This window comes from Neoarius graeffei, chromosome 21 (assembly GCF_027579695.1).
Source record: "Neoarius graeffei isolate fNeoGra1 chromosome 21, fNeoGra1.pri, whole genome shotgun sequence".
In the NCBI taxonomy this organism is placed as follows: Eukaryota; Metazoa; Chordata; class Actinopteri; order Siluriformes; family Ariidae; genus Neoarius; species Neoarius graeffei.
Genome location: NC_083589.1, coordinates 60,673,882 through 60,697,991, shown reverse-complemented (window position 1 = coordinate 60,697,991; position 24,110 = coordinate 60,673,882). Strand labels below are relative to the sequence as shown.

General features: G+C 41.4%; 1 protein-coding gene across 2 annotated transcripts in view; it reads right to left on the bottom strand.

Annotated features, from left to right (window-relative positions):
• The window catches only part of exoc4 (exocyst complex component 4), a 316,334-nt gene that overhangs the window by 78,892 nt on the left and 213,332 nt on the right, over positions 1-24,110 (bottom strand). For both annotated transcript variants that reach the window (XM_060903439.1, XM_060903440.1), the window contains exon 11: positions 4,046-4,259. In XM_060903439.1, coding sequence (XP_060759422.1) covers positions 4,046-4,259 — 214 coding nt within the window. The remainder of the gene's footprint in view (positions 1-4,045; positions 4,260-24,110) is intronic.

The following is a 24,110-nucleotide window of genomic DNA, read 5'->3' as shown; positions in this document are numbered from 1 at the left end:
GGGATGTGGCACGGAGGCTGGCAGATGTAGCGCAGAAGCGTCTTTGAATCAGGGTAATTATAAATAAAAAAGAGGGTCCAAAACAAAAGAGCGGCCGCTATCTGGAGAATCGCTCATTAACCCAGCAGGATAATTAGCAAGATGCTGCAGTCCTCGTTAAAGAGAAGTCATAATTGTAAACAAATGACGGTAAACTCCCGCTGTGGTACCTTCTGTAATGAACTGCCACTGATCTCAAAATGAAAGTGAAGACATGAATATACACACAAAGAGTGTGGGGTAAGTCAGATATAAACATGGCTCAGGCTGCAGTACGAAGTGACACGACGTCCCATTACACCTCTTATCTCTACTCTTTTATCCGATGAAAAGCCTCTGGTGCCAGACTTGCATGCTGGATGCCAACTGAGGCTACTGAGGAGCAAACTGTCAAGAAAAGCAAAAGGAATAAAACAATTCACTGAAGAGAGTTTCAGGGGGTCTTACGGATCTGTTTTAGAATTAGCCTACAATGTCATCAATCAAGCAACAGTTTTCTCTCCCCAAAAATGTCCCAGAGGGAGACAGACATGAACTGTGTCTAATAAAACCAGCAGGTACCTGCTGACCCCAGGTTGTCCACTGGGATAAGTGTTTCGATTCACATGGAGTTGAGGTGAAATTCAGGTGCACATGAGGTCAGGAAAAGAAGTTGTTCATGTTTTCACCTCACAAGTACAGCACACCTGCTGCAGGTACACACTGCATGAAGATTTTAGCTTTTTATGGGGACATACCGTATACTTGAACTTATGACCTCAAAGCTACAAACAACAAACTGTATTCGTTTCATCTACAGATTTTATACAACCCCAAATCAGAAACATTTGGGATGGTTTGGAAAATGCAAACAAAAAAAAGAAAGCAGCGGTTTCTAAATTTACTTTGAGCTGTATTTCACCGCAGACAGAAAGAACCCAAGATATTTCATGGTTTGTTGATCAACTTCATTTCATTTGTGAATATACATCCATTCCTGCGTTTCAGACCTGCAACACATTCCAAAAAAAGTTGGGCTAGTCATGTGTTAAAACAATGAAATAACGATATGATGTGATGTCAACAGGTGACTGTAATCACCAGGAAGGGCCGAGTCTTTGAGGAGCAAAGATGGGTGGAGGATTTCCAGTTTGTCAACAAATGCTTGAGAAAATTATTGAAATGTTTAAAAACAAATGTTCCTCAAAGAAAGATAGGAAGGGGTTTGGATATTTCACCCTCAATGGTGCATATCATCATTAAACGATTCAAGGAATCTGGAGGAATTTCGGTGCGTAAAGTGAAAGGGCTCAAGCCTAATCTGAACCCCCGTGATCTCCGATCCCTCGGGCAGCACTGCATCAAGAACCATCATTCATCTACAGCTGATAGAACCACATGGGCTCAGGATTACTTTGGCAAACCTTTATCAAGCTACAATACGGAGTTACAGCAACAAATGCCAGTTAAAACTTTACTGTGCAAAAAGGAAGCCTTATGTTAACTGTGTCCAGAAGCACTGTTGACTTCTCTGGGCTCGGAGGCGTCTGGGATGGACCACCACACAGTGGGAACGGGTACTGTGGTCAGACGAATCAGTATTCCAGGTCTTTTTTTTTTTTTTTTGAAGAAATGGACACTGTGTGCTCTGAAGATAAAATGAACCATCCAGACTGTTACAGGAACAAGTCTAAAAGCCAGGGTGTGTCATGGTATGGAGTTGTGTTGATGCCCTTGGCAAAGGTAACTTATACTTCTTTTTTTTTAATGTGTTGCAAGAATAAAAATTGCAATATATTTATTTTGAAAAAACATAAAATTATGAGGTAAAACGTCAAATAATGTGAAGGTCAAAGATTAATTACAAATCGTTTTCAGTTTTAATTTCAATTTTAGCATACTGTCCCAACTTTTTCTGATTGGGAATTGTAATATACTGAGGGTCATAAGTATCTGGACAGTGCCTTTTGGTATTGCTGAACCTGCAACACAATTTGGAATATGCCAAGCTAGTGATTTACATGGAGTCAACAGGAAATCTTTTGGTGGAGAGGGTGGAGACCTCGACTGGCTCTCGTAGCCTGCAGGGAATCGGCTGTCAGACATTCTGTCGCATGTCCCAGACCCGGTGAAATGTAACTGAATTGTCTTGGCCAGCCCTAAGGGTCCCATCTGCATCCCATCATTGCTGAGGAGTGTGCTCCCATCACCCAATCAAGCATCCAGCCAGAGCAGGTCATGATATTTTTTAACCATATTAACATGCCATTGTTGTGTGTTATGCCTGATGTCAAGACTCTCCTCTCTGCGAGCCTACCACACAGACTTAATACTTGTGTCATTTTTAGGGCATACCTAACAACCTGTGTTCCCCCCCCCCAAAAAAAATCTGTCCCTCTGAGTTACATGTCGGTCCTGGGATCGAGATGCTGAACCTCTTCTGCTCCTCGGACCTGCCTGATCCATCCTGGTGCCCTGTGTCTGGTCAGAGTCTCATCACATCGCTCCTGTGGAGGACGGCCCCATGAGGACAGTTGAAAGTCACGCTTGGAAGACGCTCTGGACTCTTACAGTAATGCTTTTATGGCTGAGGACTACAGTTGACTTGCTAACTTGAGGACTGCAGTTGTCATGAACAGTTTTGCACTCAAGTTTCCATCAATGAAGAGTTACATCATCAACAAGACTGTCTTCATGTTAAAACTGTTAATATTATAGTCATGCTGTCTGTTGTTGCCCAAATGAGGATGGGTTCCCTTTTGAGTCTGGTTCCTCTCGAGGTTTCTTCCTCATGTCGTCTGAGGGAGTTTTTCCTTGCCACCATCGCCACAGGCTTGATCATTGGGGATAAATTAGGGATAAAATTAGCTCATGTTTTAAGTCGTTCAAATTCTGTAAAGCTGCTTTGCGACAATGTTGATTGTTAAAACGCTATACAAACAAACTTGACTTTGAAATTTTCTGCCATCTCTCTGAGAGGTCTGGGGGTTTTATCCCCCCCCCCCAAGCCCAATGATGGCCTCCTTCACTTGTGTCAGCACCTCTTTGGACCACATATTGAGAAACAGCATGAAATGCAAATTCAACACTCAGAATCAACTCTAGGGCGGCAGGGTGGTGTAGTGGTTAGCGCTGTCGCCTCACAGCAAGAAGGTCCTGGGTTCGAGCCCCGTGGCCGGCGAGGGCCTTTCTGTGCGGAGTTTGCATGTTCTCCCCGTGTCCACGTGGGTTTCCTCCGGGTGCTCCGGTTTCCCCCACAGTCCTAAGAAATGCTGGTTAGGTTAACTGGTGACTCTAAATTGAGCGTAATTGTGAATGTGAGTGTGAATGGTTGTCTGTGTCTATGTGTCAGCCCTGTGATGACCTGGCGACTTGTCCAGGGTGAACCCCGCCTTTCGCCCGTAGTCAGCTGGGATAGGCTCCAGCTTGCCTGCGACCCTGTAGAAGGATAAAGTGGCTAGAGATGATGAGATGAGATGAGATGAGAATCAACTCTAGATCTTTTATCTCCTTAGTTCGTCATGAAATAACGAGGAAACAACAAGCCATGGCCATGCAGCTTTGGGACCAAAAGGTCGCCAGTTTGATTCCCTGGACCAGCAGGAATGGCTGAAGTGCCCTTGAGCAAGGCACTTAACCCCCAACTGCTCCCCAGGCTGCTCTGGGTATACTGAGAGTCTGCGCTAAATGCCATTAGTGTAATGTAATGTAATGTAAACTTCAATCACATCTTGAAGGCTTCATTTCAAATCCATTGTGGTGGTGTACAGAGGCAAAATTAGGAAAAATTGTGGCACTGCCCAAATACTTACGAACCCAACTGTATATCCTGGCAAGTTTCTTCAGTGCTACTTTCTTCTTTTGATACATTTTACTAGATACTCAGTGTGACTTTTTTCTTTTAATCTCAGGCCAATGTTTTTATGTTCTGAATACACACCGGGCGAGTACACAAAAACAAAGGGGTGGAAAAAAAGAAACAGCCAGCCAGAAGAAGAGCGAAGGGGTTAAATATATGGGAAGCTACCTGTAGAAGAGGTCTCTGGATGCCCAGGTTCTTCATGGTGTCAGCACTGGCCAGGATCTTCAGAGGATCAGCCACTTTAGTGACGGTTTCTATTTCTTTATTGGTCTCGGTGCGTACTTGGTTCAGAAACAGCTCGTTGATATAATAGGTGAGGAAGGTGCGGAGCTGGCACTGTTTCCCCGGACCCATGCTCAGCTCGATCTCTTGAATGAACCTGTAGAGAGACAGAAACACAGTAAGCTCCTCGAACATTAAAAAAAAAAAAATCTTAAAAAGACAGGAAAGGTATATTCAAGCATATAGTCATGCACACAAAATGGCAGAATCAGCATTCAGTACGTTTAAAGCATTTCGAGTGCAACTTCCCAACGAAATGATTTGATTCTTGGTGTATTATTTGACCACAACCTGCCCTACACACAACAGATCAACAATTGCTGCAAGACCTCCTTCATGGCTCTGAGTCAAATTTGTAAGATTCGAAAGTACCTGGATCAGCCGACTGCTGAGAGGTTGGTCCATGCCTTCGTTACATCAAGGCTGGATCACTAGAACAGCCTGCTTTACAGTCTGCCAGAGGACGAGCTCAAGAAACACCAACATGTCCTAAATTCAGCTGCCAGAGTCGTAGCACGACCTCAGCATGGTGAAGACGTCACCAATGTTTTGAAGAGGCTACCATGGCTGCCAGTTAACAATAATAATAATAAAATATTTATAATGCGCATATTTCATGTGGATATGCTCACATGCAACTAAGATTAACAAATAAATAATAAGAATTACATTTCACTATAATAATTACATATATAAAATGGATAAAAACTAGATAAAAACTTGTAAAATATATATCCATATAAAAAATTCTAATCAATTAACGCCCGCATCAAGTACAATTTTCTTACGCTGGTCAACAAATCATTACATGGACTCGCATATATTCCAACGCTCGCTTTATATGGCCGAATGGGAAGAAGCTCCTGGCTGCTCCAAGGACCAACACCGTGGAATAAGCTCCAGTTGTCTCTTTGTAAAGCGGACTCGTATGAAACCTTCAAGACTGGTCTAAAGACATTTCTTTTTTTTAACAATATTATTAATTATGAACAACATGGCTCAGGTGGATAAGGCGCCATACCATAAATCCGGGGACCCAGGTTCGATTCCGACCTGAGGTCATTTCCCGATCCCTCCCCGTCTCTCTCTCCTGCTCATTTCCTGTCTCTACACTGTCCTATCCAATAAAGGTGAAAAAGCCCCCCAAAAAATCTTTAAAAAAGAAAAGGGACGAGTGCACAGGAAGGCACGCAGCCAAAAACACACCGTCAACCATGTTTGTTGCGAACGAGCTCCTACTGTAGAGTAAGACATGCCCCGAAACATACCCTACAGAGCCATGCGATCATATTGCTGTCTAGGACACACCATCCATACTCAAAAAGGGACGGGTACAAAAAGCTGTTTTAAACTCCAAACCAGAAAGCAGTAATGCATGGTGAGATTTCCAGACCAAGCAGGCGCGCGCACACACACTTGCTGCTGTATGAGCACCTGTCACATCTGTCAAAGCTGAAGCCAAACTGGCTGTCAGGTAAGACGTGACAGACTGAGTCATGATGATTGATTTATGGCATAACATTAGAAATGGTAATTCAGGGAGCTTCAGGTAGTGACATTCAGGTGGCTGAACAGCTCTGTGCATCAGGGACATGGATGAATATGCACCTATGGGACAAATGTTCGTTGGTGTACAATTGTTTTGCACCGACATGAACGGACATGTCACCAATTTCAGCGTGGGGTGCTGTTAAAGAGAGAAATCGCTCAAGGTTTATCTAAGGGAAAAGAAGGAAACAAGCTCTGAGCTCTGCTCTGGTGCCAGGAACTGGTCGATAACTCTGTCCCACATGATGGGGCTGCGAGCAACTGGGCATGCAGATATCAATGAAACGTATTGAGCCTGTTTTTTTTTTTTTTTTAACTACATTTTGGCACATCCCTAGTGAAGCACGAGGAACGAGTGTGCAAGAGGATGGAGGGAGGAGGTGGAGTTGATGAAACAGGCCATCCCACACCAACTGACAGTGGCTATAGATCAGCCGCGAGTGCTGATTTATCACCATGTACACATAGAGGCTTATACCTTAAACCGCTTCTCTCAGCAATACTCCAGCCAATTAAGCTTCGCCGGTCAGGGATGCTGAGATCTCGGGGTGTTTCACAAAAGAAAGACTTAAAACTTGGCTCACTTAATTCAGCCATTAAGGATAATACTTTTACTGAAACACAATTCTGCCCAGGGCGGCACGGTGGTGTAGTGGTTAGCGCTGTCGCCTCACAGCAAGAAGGTCCGGGTTCGAGCCCTGTGGCCGGCGAGGGCCTTTCTGTGCGGAGTTTGCGTGTTGTCCACGTGGGTTTCCTCCGGGTGCTCCGGTTTCCCCCACAGTCCAAAGACATGCAGGTTAGGTTAACTGGTGACTCTAAATTGAGCGTAGGTGTGAATGTGAGTGTGAATGGTTGTCTGTGTCTATGTGTCGGCCCTGTGATGACCTGGCGACTTGTCCAGGGTGAACCCCGCCTTTCGCCCGTAGTCAGCTGGGATAGGCTCCAGCTCGCCTGCGACCCTGTAGAACAGGATAAAGCGGCTACAGATAATGAGATGAGATGAGACAATTCTGCCCATAATCAACGTTGGCCATTATCAAGCATGTAAACATGCTCTCTCTCTCACGATCTCATTCTCTTCTAAAAACGCTCATCAAATGACAGATCAGCGCAGATGGGTTTGTGTAAACTGGCACGTTATAAAAACTCCAATAATGGTGTAACAAAAGCAACCAGTAAAACGATCAATAAGAACAATCTGTCCATCTGCTCACAAACTCGAAGCTATTTTTATGACGAGGTGAGCTGCAGATTGATCACAAGTGGAGCTGTAGTTTCAGTGAATATCCATTCAAGTGGCCCCGAAATCAAAACTGGTGTTTCAGAAGTTGCTTTTTTTTTTGTCCTCGTGCCTGCGTGTTATGATAGCATATCGAGAAAAAGATGAATTACTTTTTCTACCACTCAGATGCTGTGAGACGTCCCTGTGACGACTGTACGGCTCTCTGTCACCACTTCACAAATCACGTCCCATCCTGATCATACATAATACAACCGGCTCTCTAATTACTCCATCTACATCCATCGCGTATTAGCAATCATGCGCACTCTGATTGGCTACTCTACTACTCGGATATTGGCTCATATACCATGAGTAGAGGAAAAAGTCAAGTTTATTTGTATCGCGCTTTTAACAATAAACATTGTCGCAAAGCAGCTTTACAGAATTTGAACGACTTAAAACATGAGCTAATTTTATCCCTAATCTATCCCCAATGATGAAGCCTGTGGCGACGGTGGCAAGGAAAAACTCCCTCAGACGACATGAGGAAGAAACCTCGAGAGGAACCAGACTCAAAAGGGAACCCATCCTCATTTGGGCAACAACAGACAGCATGACTATAACATTAACAGTTTTAACATGAAGTCAGTTTCGTTAATGCTATAAACCCCCCACCGACGGAAACCCGAGCGCAAAACCGTTCACGACAACCGCAGCCCTAAAGTCAGCAAGTCAACTGCAGTCCCCAGCCACAAAAGCACCACTGCAAGAGAATTTTGTGCAAGAGAATGCACATTCACCTGTTCATACGTCATGTTCAGGAACAAACTAACGTTAATGGCGCTAAAATGCCTGGAGAGACGCCGCTAGGATTGTCCGCTTTGCTTATACAGACTTCTCATGCAGTGGAAAAAAATGCACTGCTGTGTGTTCCATATGGAGAAGAACTATCTAGGAGACGACCTCGAACTTCAATCACCATTTGGTAAGACTCCACCCAGAGAAGGAAGCGACAAGCTACGTTCATTGCCCTGTTGATAGCGGGGCTTTCTGAGCGATGAACTAGCTAGTGTTAACCCCCTCTCATGTTATTTGGCCTGTTGATAGTGGGCGGGGCTTACTGAGCGATGAACTAGCTAGTGTTAACCCCCTCTCATGTTATTTGCCTTGTTGATAGTGGGCAGGGCTTACTGAGCGATGAACTAGCTAGTGTTAACCCCCTCTCATGTTATTTGGCCTGGTGATAGTGGGTGGGGCTTGCTGAGCGATGAACTAGCTAGTGTTAACCCCCTCTCATGTTATTTGGCCTGTTGATAGTGGGCGGGGCTTGCTGAGCGATGAACTAGTGTTAACCCTCTCTCATGTTATTTGCCCTGCTGACAGTGGGCGGGGCTTGCTGAGCGATGAAGAAACTTTTTATCTGTAGCCTGTTAACTAAACTGGGGCAGTTGAGCAGTAACGTTCGTCCAACACAGTAGCAGTGACGCTTTGACGTAAAGGCAGCAACAGACACCGTCACATGGTGCCGTTGGAGTCTTGGACTCGGACTCGACTTGAAATTTTCTTGAATAACTTAGACTTGAACACTGGGGACTCGAGAGTGGACTTGAGGTTTAGTGACTCGACTACAACACTGGAATGAAAGTACTTGATGGTAAGAATGTATCTTTTTTAGGGCTGTCAAAAGATTAATTTTCTTGATTGCAACTAATCTCAGAAATTTCATAGTTAATCGCGATTAATCTTGATTTACTTTGCATGTGTAAAATTGATATTTTGCAGTAAGACCGTTCGAATCTAAAGTTAAACCCACAATGCAAAGTATTTCTGACCATTGTGTCTTAAATTGGAATAAAATGAAGACAGAGACAAAAGCAGAATTTATCTTTTGGCCTTTTTTATTTCAAAAAGAGTGTAGAGAAAGGAAAACAAGTATTAAGAATGAATGACTGGCTACTGCTTGACACAGGGTGCATTTTACTCTCGTCTTGTCGACTTGTCCATCTGGATGTTTTTTAAATTCAAACAAACCATTCAGAGGTCCAGAAAACCGTTGCTTATCCATCACAAAAGAGGACTAAACTGAAGACAACAGCGTGTCCTTCCATGCCAATGACTCGATGGAAACCACACGCTTCCGCTCGAGCTGCCTACGGATGCGTAGAAGGAACAAAAGACTAGCAAACTCGAAATAGCGCGTTTAACCGAAAATGAGTTTAATTAATACAACCAGAGGAGCTGCATGTGGATGGTAGAAGTGCGGAAAATGCTGGTAAACTCTGATCGCGATTAAAAAAAATATTCGCGATCAAAATTTACATTAATCTAATCGCGATTAACGCATTAATATTCCCAGCCCTAATCTTTTTATTTTTCAAGAATTACATTATGGCATTTTTCACAAATTGCTCCAGTCATTTCGCAGGTTTGTTTACATTCTTCATTTTTAAGCATTAAAATTTGTTGAATTTTTTTTAGACTGGTTCAAAAGCTCAAAGAAATTTGAAAATTACAGAACTGAAATGTCCAAGGAAGAATTAAATAAATGTCGAAAGCTATTCAATCCCTCGGCACGACAGCAAGACGGCACTTTCTACAAAAAAAAAAAAACATGAACGTCAATTCGTGCAGCCATCGTTAGGTTTTTAAGAAGTCCACCTAAGTGGAAATGATTTTGTTGGACTTTTGTTTGACGTTTTTATTTATTTATAGAATTTGCAAAAAATAAAAATGCTGTTTCTCAAAATCCAGCGAATGTGGATAAAACAGTTATTCCACTCAATCTGACTCGATTTTGTGGAATGACCCTGTAGAAGGATAAAGCGGCTAGAGATAATGAGATGAGATGAGATGAGAATTGTTAAATGTTTCATGGACACCTTATATAACTTTTTTTTTTTTTTTAAAGCTGAGTTTCTAAAGTAATACTCTATCACAGGTAATCCAGACAATTACGATGAAACAACTGATTACCCATTATCATAACCGAGACTTATTCAATTTCTTCATCGAGTTATCACCTGAATAACATTTTGAAATATTAAAATCATTAAATATGGCCTCTTATGACTCACTAATTGCACAACCCATGATAAATTATGATAATGATCATGATTATATCTTTATAAAAATGTAATAGTGAAGTCCTGGTTATACTTATTAAAACCCCAGGGGTAAAGTCGAAATGTGTGTACTAATGGACACCAGTGTCCCTGAACAGTGCCACCGTTTAGGCAATTAAAAAAAAAAGACTCCATTATCAATCCATCACCTCCTTGGCATAAAAACAGCCCTCTGCCATATTATTCATCCCATATCCCATATGGTGCGTGTACTTCCTGCTCTGTCAGTGTTTCTCCCTGATCCCTTCCGTTGCTTCTCTGTTATTATTTTGCTCACATAAATCTTCCCGATCGCGTGCATTAGGAGGTAAATACGAGGTGATGGCTGCCTCAGAGGCCTGTCAGCTTTCTCCGGCTAATCAAATTCTGCTCAGCCTGATCTGACTGGAGTCGAGCGAGCGCTGCTGCTGAGGGAACCGCTGGTGGAGGAAAGCGCTGAACACAAATATGAAGAGGACGCCATCAACCATGTTGTCAAGAAGTGAAAAAATTATGAGCAAAGATTGTCACCAGAACGATCACAAGAGTCGCAGGATTAATGCAACCAGCACCCGGTATCCAATAGCAACCAGAACATATGCTGCTTCTGAAAGCACCGAGGAGCAATTAGACACACGCAGGAGCAAACAGCGTGATATAGAAATGAGAGGGAAGAGATTTTTTTTCTGTCGCCTCAATTCTACTCAAAGTTCACTTTAACACGGTTACAGCGACAACCTGGCCTGATCACGGACTCTCATCACTCCATCGCTTCATGTGTGAATTCTGTAATCCTGATTCATGGCTGAAGGAATCTGTCTGCATCGCAGCGATAAATACTGTAGGGTTGATCGGTTAAAAGTTCTGAAACACTTAGGTTAATTAAATAAATAAAAAAAAAATAGAAATGATATATTCTTCATTTACAGGGTGTTCATAACTAGGGCAGTGGCTAGACCTTGCTTGGAGCCGGTCTAGAATGGAAAAGTAAGGCGACTCCTTCCCTCCACTAGCCTGGGAGTTCACCTTAGGCAAGTGACAGTACACCCCTGACTCCCTCGGCCAGGGAGACGGTCTTGGCGGATCTGCTTCGTAAATTCGACGGCTTTTCCAGCATCTGACAGTTCTGCTTTGCCAACTCGGCAACAGTTCTGGCAAAACCCCCCCAACGGGTTTTCTTCCTGCAGCCGTGTCAGCATTGCTGTACCGTGGAAATACAGGGATTACCTGCCAAGGGACACTATTTTGTGCCACTTAGTGTCGTCATTTTCAGGCACAGCCTTACAATTTATTAAATGAGTTACTAGGGCCAAGCGTCATGACCGAATCGGACATCAGCACAGTCATTTGAACTTATGCAGAACTCTGTGCATGAACTGTAACAAACCCGTATCGGGTTCAAGGCGTGCATGGTGTTTAACTAGGGCACATCCAATATATGAGGTTTCTGAAAAAGAAAAACATACATCTTTGACTAGATGCACATTTTTTTCCTGAGAATAAATTTACTTCAATTAAAAGATAGATTTCTTTTAAATTTAAGCCAATTAACCAAATGTCTTTTTTCAGATTTCATCTTTATTGTTGGTGACGATGATTTTGAAGCAGTCAAAAAAAAAAAAAAGAACCCTCACATGAACAAATTCTAAAGACTAAGAAATCTGAGATTAAATTACATTTGGTTACTTCTTATTTATATATAAAATAAATTTTCCAAGCATTTTCTCAGGGTGTTGTCTGAAAAATGTCTCCATGACAGGCAAGCAAGCAAACAAATGATTGGTTGAATAAATAAATAAATTTTGATTGGTTGGTTAAATAAATAAATAAATAAATAAATAAATTGTTGGCTGGCTGGTTTGTTGGTTAGTTTAATGAATAACTAGGTGGTTGGTTGGGTTGGTTGAGTGATTGATGACAATAATAAGAGTACTCAGAGCACAGTGTCCCCCGCTGGCAACTCGGCCATAACTCCGGTAAAATGCAACTGAATTGAACGAAATTGCAATCTGTGTATTACCGACATATAACAAAAAAATAAATCCTGCCAAGTTTTGTGAAACTTTCACATCATTAATGCTGAAAGTGCCAACTGAGCAAGCAAAGAGACAGACGCAAGTGAAATCTGGTTGCGCCACATTGATTCAGAAGCAATACAGCAATGCGACTCCGTGGCAACAAGACTGCTGAAAGAGGATTTGAGAGAGAGAGAGAGACACTACAGACATACAACAATGCCTTTTACCAGGTTTCCTGAAATTCCTCCAACAATTGTGAAAGGAGTTGATTTCAGAAGGAAAATGCACACTCATGAAATTGTCAAAGTATAATTTTGCTAACCAAGGGCTGCAACTCTCGTAAAATGCGACTGAATTGAATGAAATTGCAACATGCATACTAGCGACGTATAACAAAGAATCCTGCCAAGTTTCATGAAACTCCTCCAAAAATTGTGAGGAGTTCATTTCAGAAGGTGAGCACCCTTCCTTTCCTGGGACGAACGAACGGATGGAAATCGCCATGACATAATCCCCCTTTGGGCCAGCGGGGGATAATAAAAACAACACTTTTCCAAAGACAACTGAGCCGTGTAAAATCCTTTCGTCATTTAAATCGAATGCTGGTTACGTTAAGGGTTTTGAATGAATTATAACGTTGTATTTTATTATAAGCATGACGTTATATATTTATAATACACCTGTGTGTTAACATGTCAGTCTATCGAAGTGTATCAGGTTCATGTGTGGGTCTCTGTGTGTGTGTTGCAGAGCCCATTCTTGCACATACTGACGTGCAGCTGAAGGTTTAGCCCGAGAGTTCTCGGACATATCAGAAGGAAGAAGCAGAAGAGAGTGAAGGTAAATTATTCACTAAGCGGGAAGCCCGACGAAGAATTTCCTGTGTTCACGGATACATGACAGTTACATGACAGTGAGAAGCAGAGCGGACAGAAAACTTGTCCAAAAGTATTCCGCATGACATGTATTTGTCTTTTCGCATCGAATACAGTCATGACCACGACTGCACAATTAACCAATGTCATTACTTCATTATATGTGATTAATATTACATATCATTTTGGGGCAGATGACATGGCAAAGACATATAACTTAAACGTCTCATGATGTATTTATGATACGATACATTAGATGAGTGAAATGTAGTACTTCTCACATGTGAAGTTAGTAGAAGTAGTAACACTGGAGTTACAAAACTGTTCTCACTAACCAGACTTCTAGCTTTCGTTAGAGGGTCTGATACGCATCATCAGAAAACACGGCTAAGAACCACTGACTTTCACAGAAAGAGGAAACCTGAATGACACAGCTGACGTCCAGTGACGGACTTTCCTCCTGTAGCTTATCAGCTCACTGCTTCATAAATACAGTTAGGTCCATAAATATTTGGACAGAGGCAACATTTTTCTAATTTTGGTTCTGTACATTACCACAATGGATTGTGAACAAAACAATTCAGATGCAGTTGAAGTTCAGACTTTCAGCTTTAATTCAGTGGGTTGAACAAAATGATTGCATAAAAATGTGAGGAACTAAAGCATTTTTAAACACAATCCCTTCATTTCAGGGGCTCAAAAGTAACTGGACAAATTAAATCATTGTAAATAAAATGTTCATTTGTAATACTTGGTTGAAAACCCTTTGTTGGCAATGACTGCCTGAAGGCTTGAACTCATGGACATCACCAGACGCTGTGTTTCCTCCTTTTTAATGCTCTGCCAGGCCTTTACTGCAGCGGTTTTCAGTTGCTGTCTGTTTGTGGGCCTTTCTGTCTGAAGTTTAGTCTTTAACAAGTGAAATGCATGCTCAACTGGGCTGAGATCAGGTGACTGACTTGGCCATTCAAGAATATTCCACTTCTTTGCTTTAATAAACTCCTGGGTTGCTTTGGCTTTATGTTTTGGGTCATTATCCATCTGTATTATGAAACGTCGACCAATCAGTTTGGCTGGATTTGAGCACACAGTACGTCTCTGAATACCTCAGAATTCATCCAGCTGCTTCTGTCCTGTGTCACATCATCAATAAACACTAGTGACCCAGTGCCACTGGCAGCCATGCATGCCCAAGCCATCACACTGCCTCCGCCGTGTTTTACAGATGATGTGGTATGCTTTGGATCATGAGCTGTACCACGCCTTCGCCATACTTTTTTCTTTCCATCATTCTGGTAGAGGTTGATCTTGGTTTCATCTGTCCAAAGAATGTTCTTCCAGAACTGTGCTGGCTTTTTTAGATGTCTTTTAGCAAAGTCCAATCTAGTCTTTTTATTCTTGAGGCTTATGAGTGGCTTGCACCGTGCAGTGAACCCTCTGTATTTACTTTCATGCAGTCTTCTCTTTATGGTAGATTTGGATATTGATACGCCTACCTCCTGGAGAGTGTTGTTCACTTGGTTGGCTGTTGTGAAGGGGTTTTTCTTCACCATGGAAATTATTCTGCAATCATCCACCACTGTTGTCTTCTGTAGGCATCCAGGTCTTTTTGCATTGATGAGTTCACCAGTGCTTTCTTTCTTTCTCAGGATGTACCAAACTGTAGATTTTGCCACTCCTAATATTGTAGCAATTTCTCAGCAATTTCTCGGATGAGTTTTTTCTGTTTTCGCAGCTTAAGGATGGCTTGTTTCACCTGCATGGAGAGCTCCTTTGACCGCATGTTTTCTTCACAGCAAAATCTTCCAAATGCAAGCACCACACCTCAAATCAACTCCAGGCCTTTTATCTGCTTAATTGAGAATGACATAACGAAGGAATTGCCCACACCTGCCCATGAAATAGCCTTTGAGTCAATTGTCCAATTACTTTTGGTCCCTTTAAAAACAGGGTGGCACATGTTAAGGAGCTGAAACTCCTAAACCCTTCATCCAATTTTAATGTGGATACCCTCAAATGAAAGCTGAAAGTCTGGACTTTATGTCCATGTCCATTATATAACTATAACTTGAATATGTTTCAGTAAACAGGTAAAAAACCAAAATTTGTGTCAGTGTCCAAATATATATGGACCTACCTGTACTTTCAAGATGCTGAAGCTTGCAACCAGAAAAAAAAAAAAAAAGTGTTCAAACAACGTCAAGCTCAAAACCTGATCCTGCGTGTGGAGGGTCTGAGGCTAATATTCTAAAAGGTACTAATAGCAAACACCACCTATGGTACTCAGAAAAGTTTACCGTCATGGTCAAATGACAATATATCATACATCATATCCTATCCTCCTGCTCTAATTGTGAGCCAAAATTGTATTTATTTAATTATCTGGTGTCTACGGCAGAACATTCCATGAAAGCTATATGTATGAGACACTGCCACTCGAGACAGCTTTTTGGAAATTTTGCAGTGTGTTGTAAAGTTTTGTGGTATGGTGTAACGTTCTGCAGTATGATGTGAAGGTTTGCAGTATTTCGCAAGGTTGTAAAGTTCTGCGGTAAATGTTTTGGAGTAAATTTGCAAAGTTCTGCACTGTTGTAAAGTTTTGCAGAATGACGTAAAGATCTGCAATATGTTGTCAAGTTCTGTAATTTATCGTAAAATGTTGCAGTACTTTGTATGGTTTTGTAGCATATTGTAAAAATTTGAATTATGTTGTAAAGTTTGCAATTTATTATAAAAATTTTAGGGCAGGTTGTAAAGTTTTGTGATTCATTGTAAAATCTTGCAGTATGTTGTAAAATTTGGTAATATAATGTAAAATTCTGCAGTATGCTGTGAAGGTTTACAGTATTTTCTAAGATTCTGCAGTACGTTTTGGAGTAAATTTGTAAACTTCTGCAGTATGCGGTCAAGTTTTATAATTTATTGTAAAATGTTGCAGTACCTTGTCCAGTTTTGTAATATTGTAAAATTTTGCATTATGTTTTGCAATTTATTGTAAAAATTATGCTGTAAAGTTTTGTGATTTATTGTAAAATTCTACAGTATGCTGTGAATGTTTGCAGTATTTTGCAAGGTTGTCAAATTCTGCAGTACGTTATGTTTTGTAGTAAATTTGTAAAGCTCTGCACTATGCTGTAAAGTTTTGCAGAATGATGTAAAATTTTGTTGTATATTGTATAGTTCTGCAGCATGTTGCAAAGTTTTGTCGTAATGTTATGAAGTTCTATACTATGTTGTAAAGTTTGTAGTACGTTGTAAACCTTAGTGGTAGAATTTAAAGATTGCAGTGGTATAATTTATTTATTAAACAAAAACACGTTCAGTCTTATACTGTATAATATGCATGGTGTTGGTCATTTAGCATGGTTATGAACATTATTTATATTAATTAACCCTCTAAAGCCTACAAACTAGACATAGTTTTATATTTTTGCCAATTCTGAACTTATTCTTTCAGTCAGTATGAAGTGTTCTATATCATACGGTACGTTTCAGGGGAACCTACCCTTTCTTTCTAGTGCAGTGTAAAATCACCATCATTCATTACCTTTGTGTGAGCAATCAATAATTGGGGGAGGTCAACGTGAAAAGTTGATTTAGGTGTTTTGGAGCTCCATGTAAAAGTTTGGTGCAAATCCATGTCTTCCTCAGGTGAGTTACAGCTCAGTAACTTCAGAATAAATACGAGCTCATTTTAAATAGGACCTTTGTAGAAAGTGTTACTGCGTTTATTTAAATCAAATCGCCAGCTCTTTGTTTATATGTTTTAACTGTATTTGGTTGATAGTGGGTTGTTTAATCATTTCTCTGAGTCTAATCTAGCATTTAAAAGATTAACACACAATTAATAAGATTTATTTCGATTCAGAGATTTTTCCTCGTGAAGGAAATCCAGTCTAGAACCTACATTATGAAAAGCGAGCCTGTTTTCTGTTCTGTGCAACAAAAATGGTTTGTTTCTCAAATTAGCTGAACGAATGTGAGAAATAATTGAGCATCTTGACAGCCATGTGGTCCATTTTGTGACGGTTATATCGTTTCATAACAGTTTCTCAGTGCCAGGTTCAACAATAAAATGCTCCGCAGTCCATTTGGTGACTCAAAGTAAGCATAAGTTCAGTTTTTGCAGGAAAACAAACAAAACCTTCCTCCAGGGTGGATCACACAGCTGGACCTTGAGCTCAGTCTCCACGGCGACACCACGGCAACACCAGCAAAACGTCTGTACCAGCATGGGCCGTGCCTGTCTGTGAAATCTTAATTAAGTCGAGCTCAAATCTGCTTATCGAATTAAAAGGAGTTGGGGCGGGACTTCCTGAGCTACCAGACGCAAATCAGCTGTCTCTTTATCCAGTCGTCTTTCACTCAGGATTAAAATCTAAGAAGTTGATCCGACAAAAATAACGCTTTATTACGATTCCCATTCCCCCTGCTTTCCACGGATTGGACAAGGGTTACGCAGCATGAGACGACGCATAACTCAGAGTTAATAAGGAGATTATGGCACGTAATTACAGGCGAGTTCGTTCGCGTACCTCCTGCTGAAACAGAATTGCTGTGTGGCAATCGGGACCAAATGGCACCGTAATTGTTTGTCAAGAGGCGATCTTCATTTGTCTGGCGGATAATGAGCCTGACACACAGGGCAGAGGAGGGACTCAGTGTGACGGATAAACAAAATGCCCGTCTTTTCCTCATGCTGGCATAAGCGCAGTTGCCAGTTTTATCATTTCAATCGACTTATAATTTGTCACACTATGTTATCTGTTTACTGCGTGTGCTGGTGTGAGAAATGTTCTGTAAAGTGCCGGGTCAGGGACGGTCCTGTCCCCAGCCCTCTGTTCTCCGAGACTGAGGAGAGGAAAGAGGACCAAGTGGAGGGTCAATAACGAGATTCGCATCTCCTGAAATAACTTCTCAGGGCTTTCATTAAACTGAGAGAGATAAAGTGAAGGAAAAAGAGAATGAGAAATAGAAATATACAAGAGAAATACAAAAGCAGAGAAACACAGAAAGGATGAGAGGAAAAGACAGAAAGGAAAAATAAATATGGAGTGTGAGACAGGCAGATAGAAAGAAAAATAACAGCAAAGAAAATGAACTAGATTTGGGTTTTTGGTTTTTTTTCCCCCCTAAAGGCCACGGGCTTGTGGTGACATGGAGGTCAAAGAGATGGATGGATGGATGGATGGAAGAAAGAAAGAAAGAAAGAAAGAAAGAAAGAGAGAAAGAAAGAAAGAAAGAAAGAAAGAAAGAAAGAAAGAAAGAAAGAAAGAAAGAATTAAAAAAATAGATAAGAAAGGAAGAAAATGGAAATTTTCAAATATAAATGTAAGAAAGAAAAAGGAAAGAAAGAAATGATGTAAACAAGAATTAAAGGCAAATGAAATAAAAATAAATGGAAAGAAAGAAAAAGATATAAGCTACAAAAAGAAAGAGGTAAACAAGAATGAAAGAAAGACAAAAGACATGAAAAATAAATGGAAAGAAAAATAAATAAATAAATAAATAAATAAATAAAGAAAGAAAGAAAGAAAGAAAGAAAGAAAGAAAGAAAGAAAGAAAGAAAGAAAGAAAGAGCTTAAGTAATAAGCAAGAAGCGGGAGAAAGAATAAAAAGAAAAGCAGATAAACAAATTTAACAAACAAATTAAATAAGTAAAAAGGAGATTTAAAAATAGACAAGAAAGAAAAAAGATAAGTTACAAAAAAAGGAAAGAAAGAAGAAATGAGGTAAACAAGAATGAAAAAAGACAAATGAAAAGAAAGAAAGAAAGAAAGAAAGAAAGAAAGAAAGAAAGAAAGAAAGAAAGAAAGAAAGAAAGAAAGAAAGAAAGAAAGAAAAGGTCATTAAAGAGTGTCAGTGAAAGAGGGAAATGTCAGAAAAATCTCGAAGGGGAAAGGAAGAAGGAATGATAGCGCTACAGAATAAGAGAGAGGGACATGTAGAGAACGATAGAAAAGAAAGAGGGAAAGCTGTATTAAAGAGAAAGTAGTAAACTCAGGAAGAGGTGTGGAGTGAAGGCCAATTTATGCTGACAACCCAGTCCTCGCAGATGGTGTCACAGATAGCGTCTGCGTAGCCCCCCCACCTTCGCAGACGCTCTGCGCGCACTTCCCAAAAATTGTGACCACCGCAGAAGCCTCGCAGACAAGAGGGCTGTGATTGGTCCACTCTACATCCGCTGTACACGCACTTCCGCTTCCCTACTTTCCCGGTTTGGTTTGTTTTCACGACCGCCATTTTTAAAAACACGAGCGAAGATGGAGCAGCACGAAGAGCGGCTGATCGAGGAAGTGAGGAAGTACGTACATCTATACGACTCCAGTTCTAGTCATTATAAGTAACCGGAGGATAAACACTCCACTAACCACACCCACCAACTACTCCTAGTGATTTCGCGACTTCGCGCCCCCTTGCGTTGTGGCGGTGAATAACATCGCGCACGCCTATTACTCCCCGCTCAACGATAAATTACAACTGTCTGCGAAAAGCTATCTGCGAAAGCCTTGTCGCAAGAGCATGCAGAGGCCTTGAGCCTGCGCGAGCCGTGAGAGAGGAGACCCTCGGTGTGACCTCAGCTCATTCTCGCGGAACAGCCCGACTGCACTCACGGGGATCAGCAGCAGCTTTATCTGGAACAGAGAAACTCACAGCCTCCTGATTACACAACTCAACTGAAAATACATTTCAATACGATTCTTATATTACAGTAAACACTTATTTTTAAGTGATTTATATTTAACAGTTTGGATGTTGAGAATAAGCTGGATTGAGGTGAGGTGTGTGTGTTTGATGTAAACCGGGCGGGTTTTGGTTTGATTGCCTGCGAGACGTTGCTCAGTGACACGTGCTGCTCATCATCAAATTAAACCCTGAAGCAGCAAAAACCCTCAAACTCTTCTCCATGACGTGTGTTCTCTCAATCAAGCAGCATTTCACACCGACACACACACACACACACACACACGCTAGTAGTTTATTAGCAGTGCCTGCTTGTGATTGCGCTCGACAGCATCTAATTAACTGTCATTAGAAAACAGATGTGCGAGCCCAAGGCCTGAGCGGGATTACGGCGAGCAGGCTGGCCTCCACTCCGCGTGTTTCGCATAAACACACTGGCGCACAAAGCCACTTTCACGCTCCTCCTCCTGCACCTCAAACCAATTACACGCTCAATAATCAAACCATACATTCAGCATAAATATGTGGATGCATTAGTGAATAGGTGGAGGAGGAACGAAGAGAGAGGGAGGAGAAGAAAAAGGCTCTGACCAGACCATCAATAATAAGAGATAAGTGTTTTCCCTGAAGCCACCGAGATGGCCGCTTCACAATCTTCTCCATTCCTGCTGTGCGCGCGTGAGAGAGAGAGAGAGAGAGAGAGAGAGAGGAGCAGACCTCAGGCTGTATCAGACAGACACTCGGCAGTGTGGAGGTGTTCAGGGTGGAGGGCTGAGTTGTGAGGATTGACGCTGATGATGTGATTGAAAGCACTGAGCTTTAGATTTCAGCTCATCATCCAGCATCTTCCACAGATACTACAGCACCGGGAGGAAGGGTTAAACAACAAACACACACAGAGAGAGAGAGAGAGAGAGAGAGAGAGAGAGAGAGCACACATGAGCAAATTTGAGAATGAAAGAAAGAAAAAAGTAAAATGTTAGAAAGAAAGGAAGAATAAATGAGAAAGAAAAAGTGTAGCTATAAAATATTTAGAGATAATGACTGAGGGAGGGAGGAAGGGAAGAAAGAAAGAATAGATGAAAATAAATGCAAGAAATCGAGCAAAAGAAATCAAAAAGAAAGGATGAAAATACAAGTAAATGTGAGAAATAAAGCAAAAGAAATCAAAAAAGGAAAGAAAGAAAAAGAAAATGGATGAAGAAAAAAACAAATACAGAGCAAAAATATCAAAAAGAATGGAAAAAAGGATGCAGAAAATAAATACGAGAAAAGCAAAAAGATGAAGAAAATACACGAGAGAGAAAAAGAAAGATGATTAAGAAAAATAATTTTGAAAAATAAAGAACAAAATAAATCCAAAAAAAAAAAGAGCGCGAGAGAGAAAACGAGGGTGATGAAAATAAATGTGAGAAATTAGGGTAAGGGTAGCCATAAAAGCAGTTAAAGAAAATGACTGAGGGAAAAGCAGAGGCAGGGGACAGATGTAATGATATACAGAGAGAAAAGAAACCTCTGGATTTTTATGGTCATCCTTCTGTACAGCTGCAAACATCAGGAGTCCAATGCTCCCAGATTTACTCAACACATCTGAGACAAGTCATCACTCGAAGAGTGATCCTCATGACTGATACTAAAACCCTGCTGGCATGAGGGTCACAGGGACCCACCCCGGGACCCACCCCGGGACCCACCCCGGGACCCACCCCGGGACCCACCCCGGGACCCACCCCAGGACCCAGGTGGTGACTCCAGACGAACACCTCGTGACCAGACCACCAGCAAAGCCTGAAATGGAGGCATGGAGCCATTTTGTGGACTCACCACCTGCAAGAGGACAGCTGGGTGTCCAGACAGCAGCTATGTGATGGACGGTCACAGCTGGACCACACCACTGCAGTGGAATGTCTCCTAGTATCAGTGACTAGTGTCACTCCTCATGTGGACAGTTTGTTCAGTGACACCAGTGTGACTCAGCAGAAAAACAAAAGGTCAGTAGGTGGACACACTAAGCAGAACACCACCACCACCACAACGTTTCAAGATGACACCTATCAGGTGCTTGGGCCCAAATCATTGTGTTTAACGAGCCTAATGACCCACGTTCTGCCCCGAGTGGGCTAAAACTGACAGCAACTATCTTAAGACAGCGCAGACGGCCTCACCTGACAGGATGAAGGCGCAGGGAGGAGGAGAAACCTAAAATCACACATGCAACTGATTATTTGTCTGGAGAGCTTGTGTGAGAAGTTCAAGGGCTTTCATTTTCAAAAATCAGCTCCGAAAATAATTTGCAGATTTCGGTTTACAAACTTGCATAAATAATTCAAAATTTTACGTGAGGAGTTAAGTATTCAGCGAGACGGTCACACTTGTAACATATCAGTGTTCGAATTTACATTCCACTTATTCGACGTAAACTTTACACACCACAAAAAATAAAAAGTTTTATCAAACGACCTGGAGCATCAGTTTCTCAGTTGCATAACGGCTCCAGGGAGCTGAGGTCAGAAAGACGGCCAGCGTTCGGTCTCTCGCTCATGTTCAGCTTTTAAGCTCCTGACCTTCAGCCTCAAACTGCTGAACAGATGAATTTTATGCGCTGGACTTTACACGCTCACTCGTTTACATCCTTTAACTCTGGTCTCTAATGGACTAATGGAGAAGGTAGGGATGGAAGAACAGGTCAGGAATGATGGTCGAAATTCTTTTCATTTTTTTCCCTCTCTGAATTTGAGGAATGTTGCATCTCTGAGAGGAATAAAGACGGACTCTGGGATGGACTGCACACACAACCGTGTTATTCTTCTGCCTCTTCAAACCCTGACGTTTAAAATACAACACGACACGCTGCAGCTTTTTAAAACCGTTATTCGACTTTACTGTTCAGAATTCTCAGACCACAATACAATATCTCTCGTACGCTGTACAGTGAGGACATTTCTGATTTGGGGACGTTTATTAGAGCGCTATCGAACTCTCGATTCTGATTGGTCAGAAGGTGTGGAATAATTGACGATAACAGCAGCTCTGACTTTAAATTTTAAGACAATATTGTTTCTATAGCAACAGCTTGCAGAGGGACTTCTACAGTGGACGCTTTACAGGAAAATTTTTTAAAAACTGTTGATATGTTGAAAGTTTTCTGGAAGTAAATGTCTGTTTAACTTTTTTGGAAGGAGTCTCCAGTGCTTTGTATGTGTGAGAAAAGTTCGACCAGTCATCCAATCAGCAGACTGTGTGTCTTTATCTGTATGGGATTAGTTTATTTATTTGATTTTTTAAATTTTAATTAATTTACTTGTTTTTGTCTCTCTTTCAAATCACTTATGCCGCTTTTCCGCTATCAACGTGGCTGAGTTGGGCTGAGTCGAGCTGAGTGGGGCTGTTGGAGTTGCATTTCGACTACAACCGTGCTGAACCGTGCTGGCTGGAAGTGGGTGGACACATTGGGTGGAGTTAGCGAAAGTGGGTGGACGTCACGTGATGTCGTTAGGCGGCGCAAACAGTGACATCAGTGATCTTTTAAGCGGTAGTCTCACGACCCGGACAGTAAACAATAAACATGGAGGACATGGAGTCGTTAGTGTTGCTGGTCTTGGTGCTGTGGCTTGTTGTCACCGACAACGCCAACAGATACTGGCAAGAGCGTATAGATGAGGCGAGGCGCATAAGGCTTCAGAAATTCTCGTAACTCGTAATTCTTCTTCTTCCGGGTTTACAGATCCCAGCGTGCTCGCGGGGCGTGTGTGGGCATGTGAGGACACTCCTCCTCACCAATCAGTGCACAGGGGAGTGTCTCCTCACGCCCCTAACCCCACTCGGCTCGGTTTGGCTCGCTTCAGCCCTACTCCAAAACCGTGCGAGTTTTGGGTGCTGAGCAGGGCTGAAGCGAGCTGAGTCGTGCTGCTCTGAGGTAGTCGAAACGCGAGCCGTGTCGGGCTGAAGCGAGCTGAAGTGAGCTGAAAAAGGGTAGTGGAAAAGGGCAATTAGTTAGGATTTGCCTGTTTAGTATTTTGTTTTTTGTTTTTTAATTCCATGTAAGTAATTACTTTGAAATTTTATTTTAATTTATTTATTTTTCATTTCTTTGTTCACTTATTGGTTCGTTTACATGAATTATTTGTGGATTTATAGGTTATTATAGTTTTGAAATTGTCATGAGTTATTAAAAATAATACATTTAATAATAAATATAATTTATTTATTTAAAAAAATCGGTCTTTCAGTTTTCTTTTATTTCACTTTAGATTTGAGTATGGTACATAAATAGTTTTAGTTTCATTTTTTTTTTGTTTTTGTGTCAATTTTACACAGCAAGCAATTTCTTCTTCTTTGGAGTTTTATGGCAGTCTGCATGACACTACTGCCACCTTCTTGAACTAGTCTGTTAGTCTGCCAAGAGGAAAACGAAATGAACACACTGATTTTACATGCATTTCTATTTTGTTTTAGTTCATGTTGCACTGTTCATTGTAGTTTTTTTTAAACTGTCCTTTT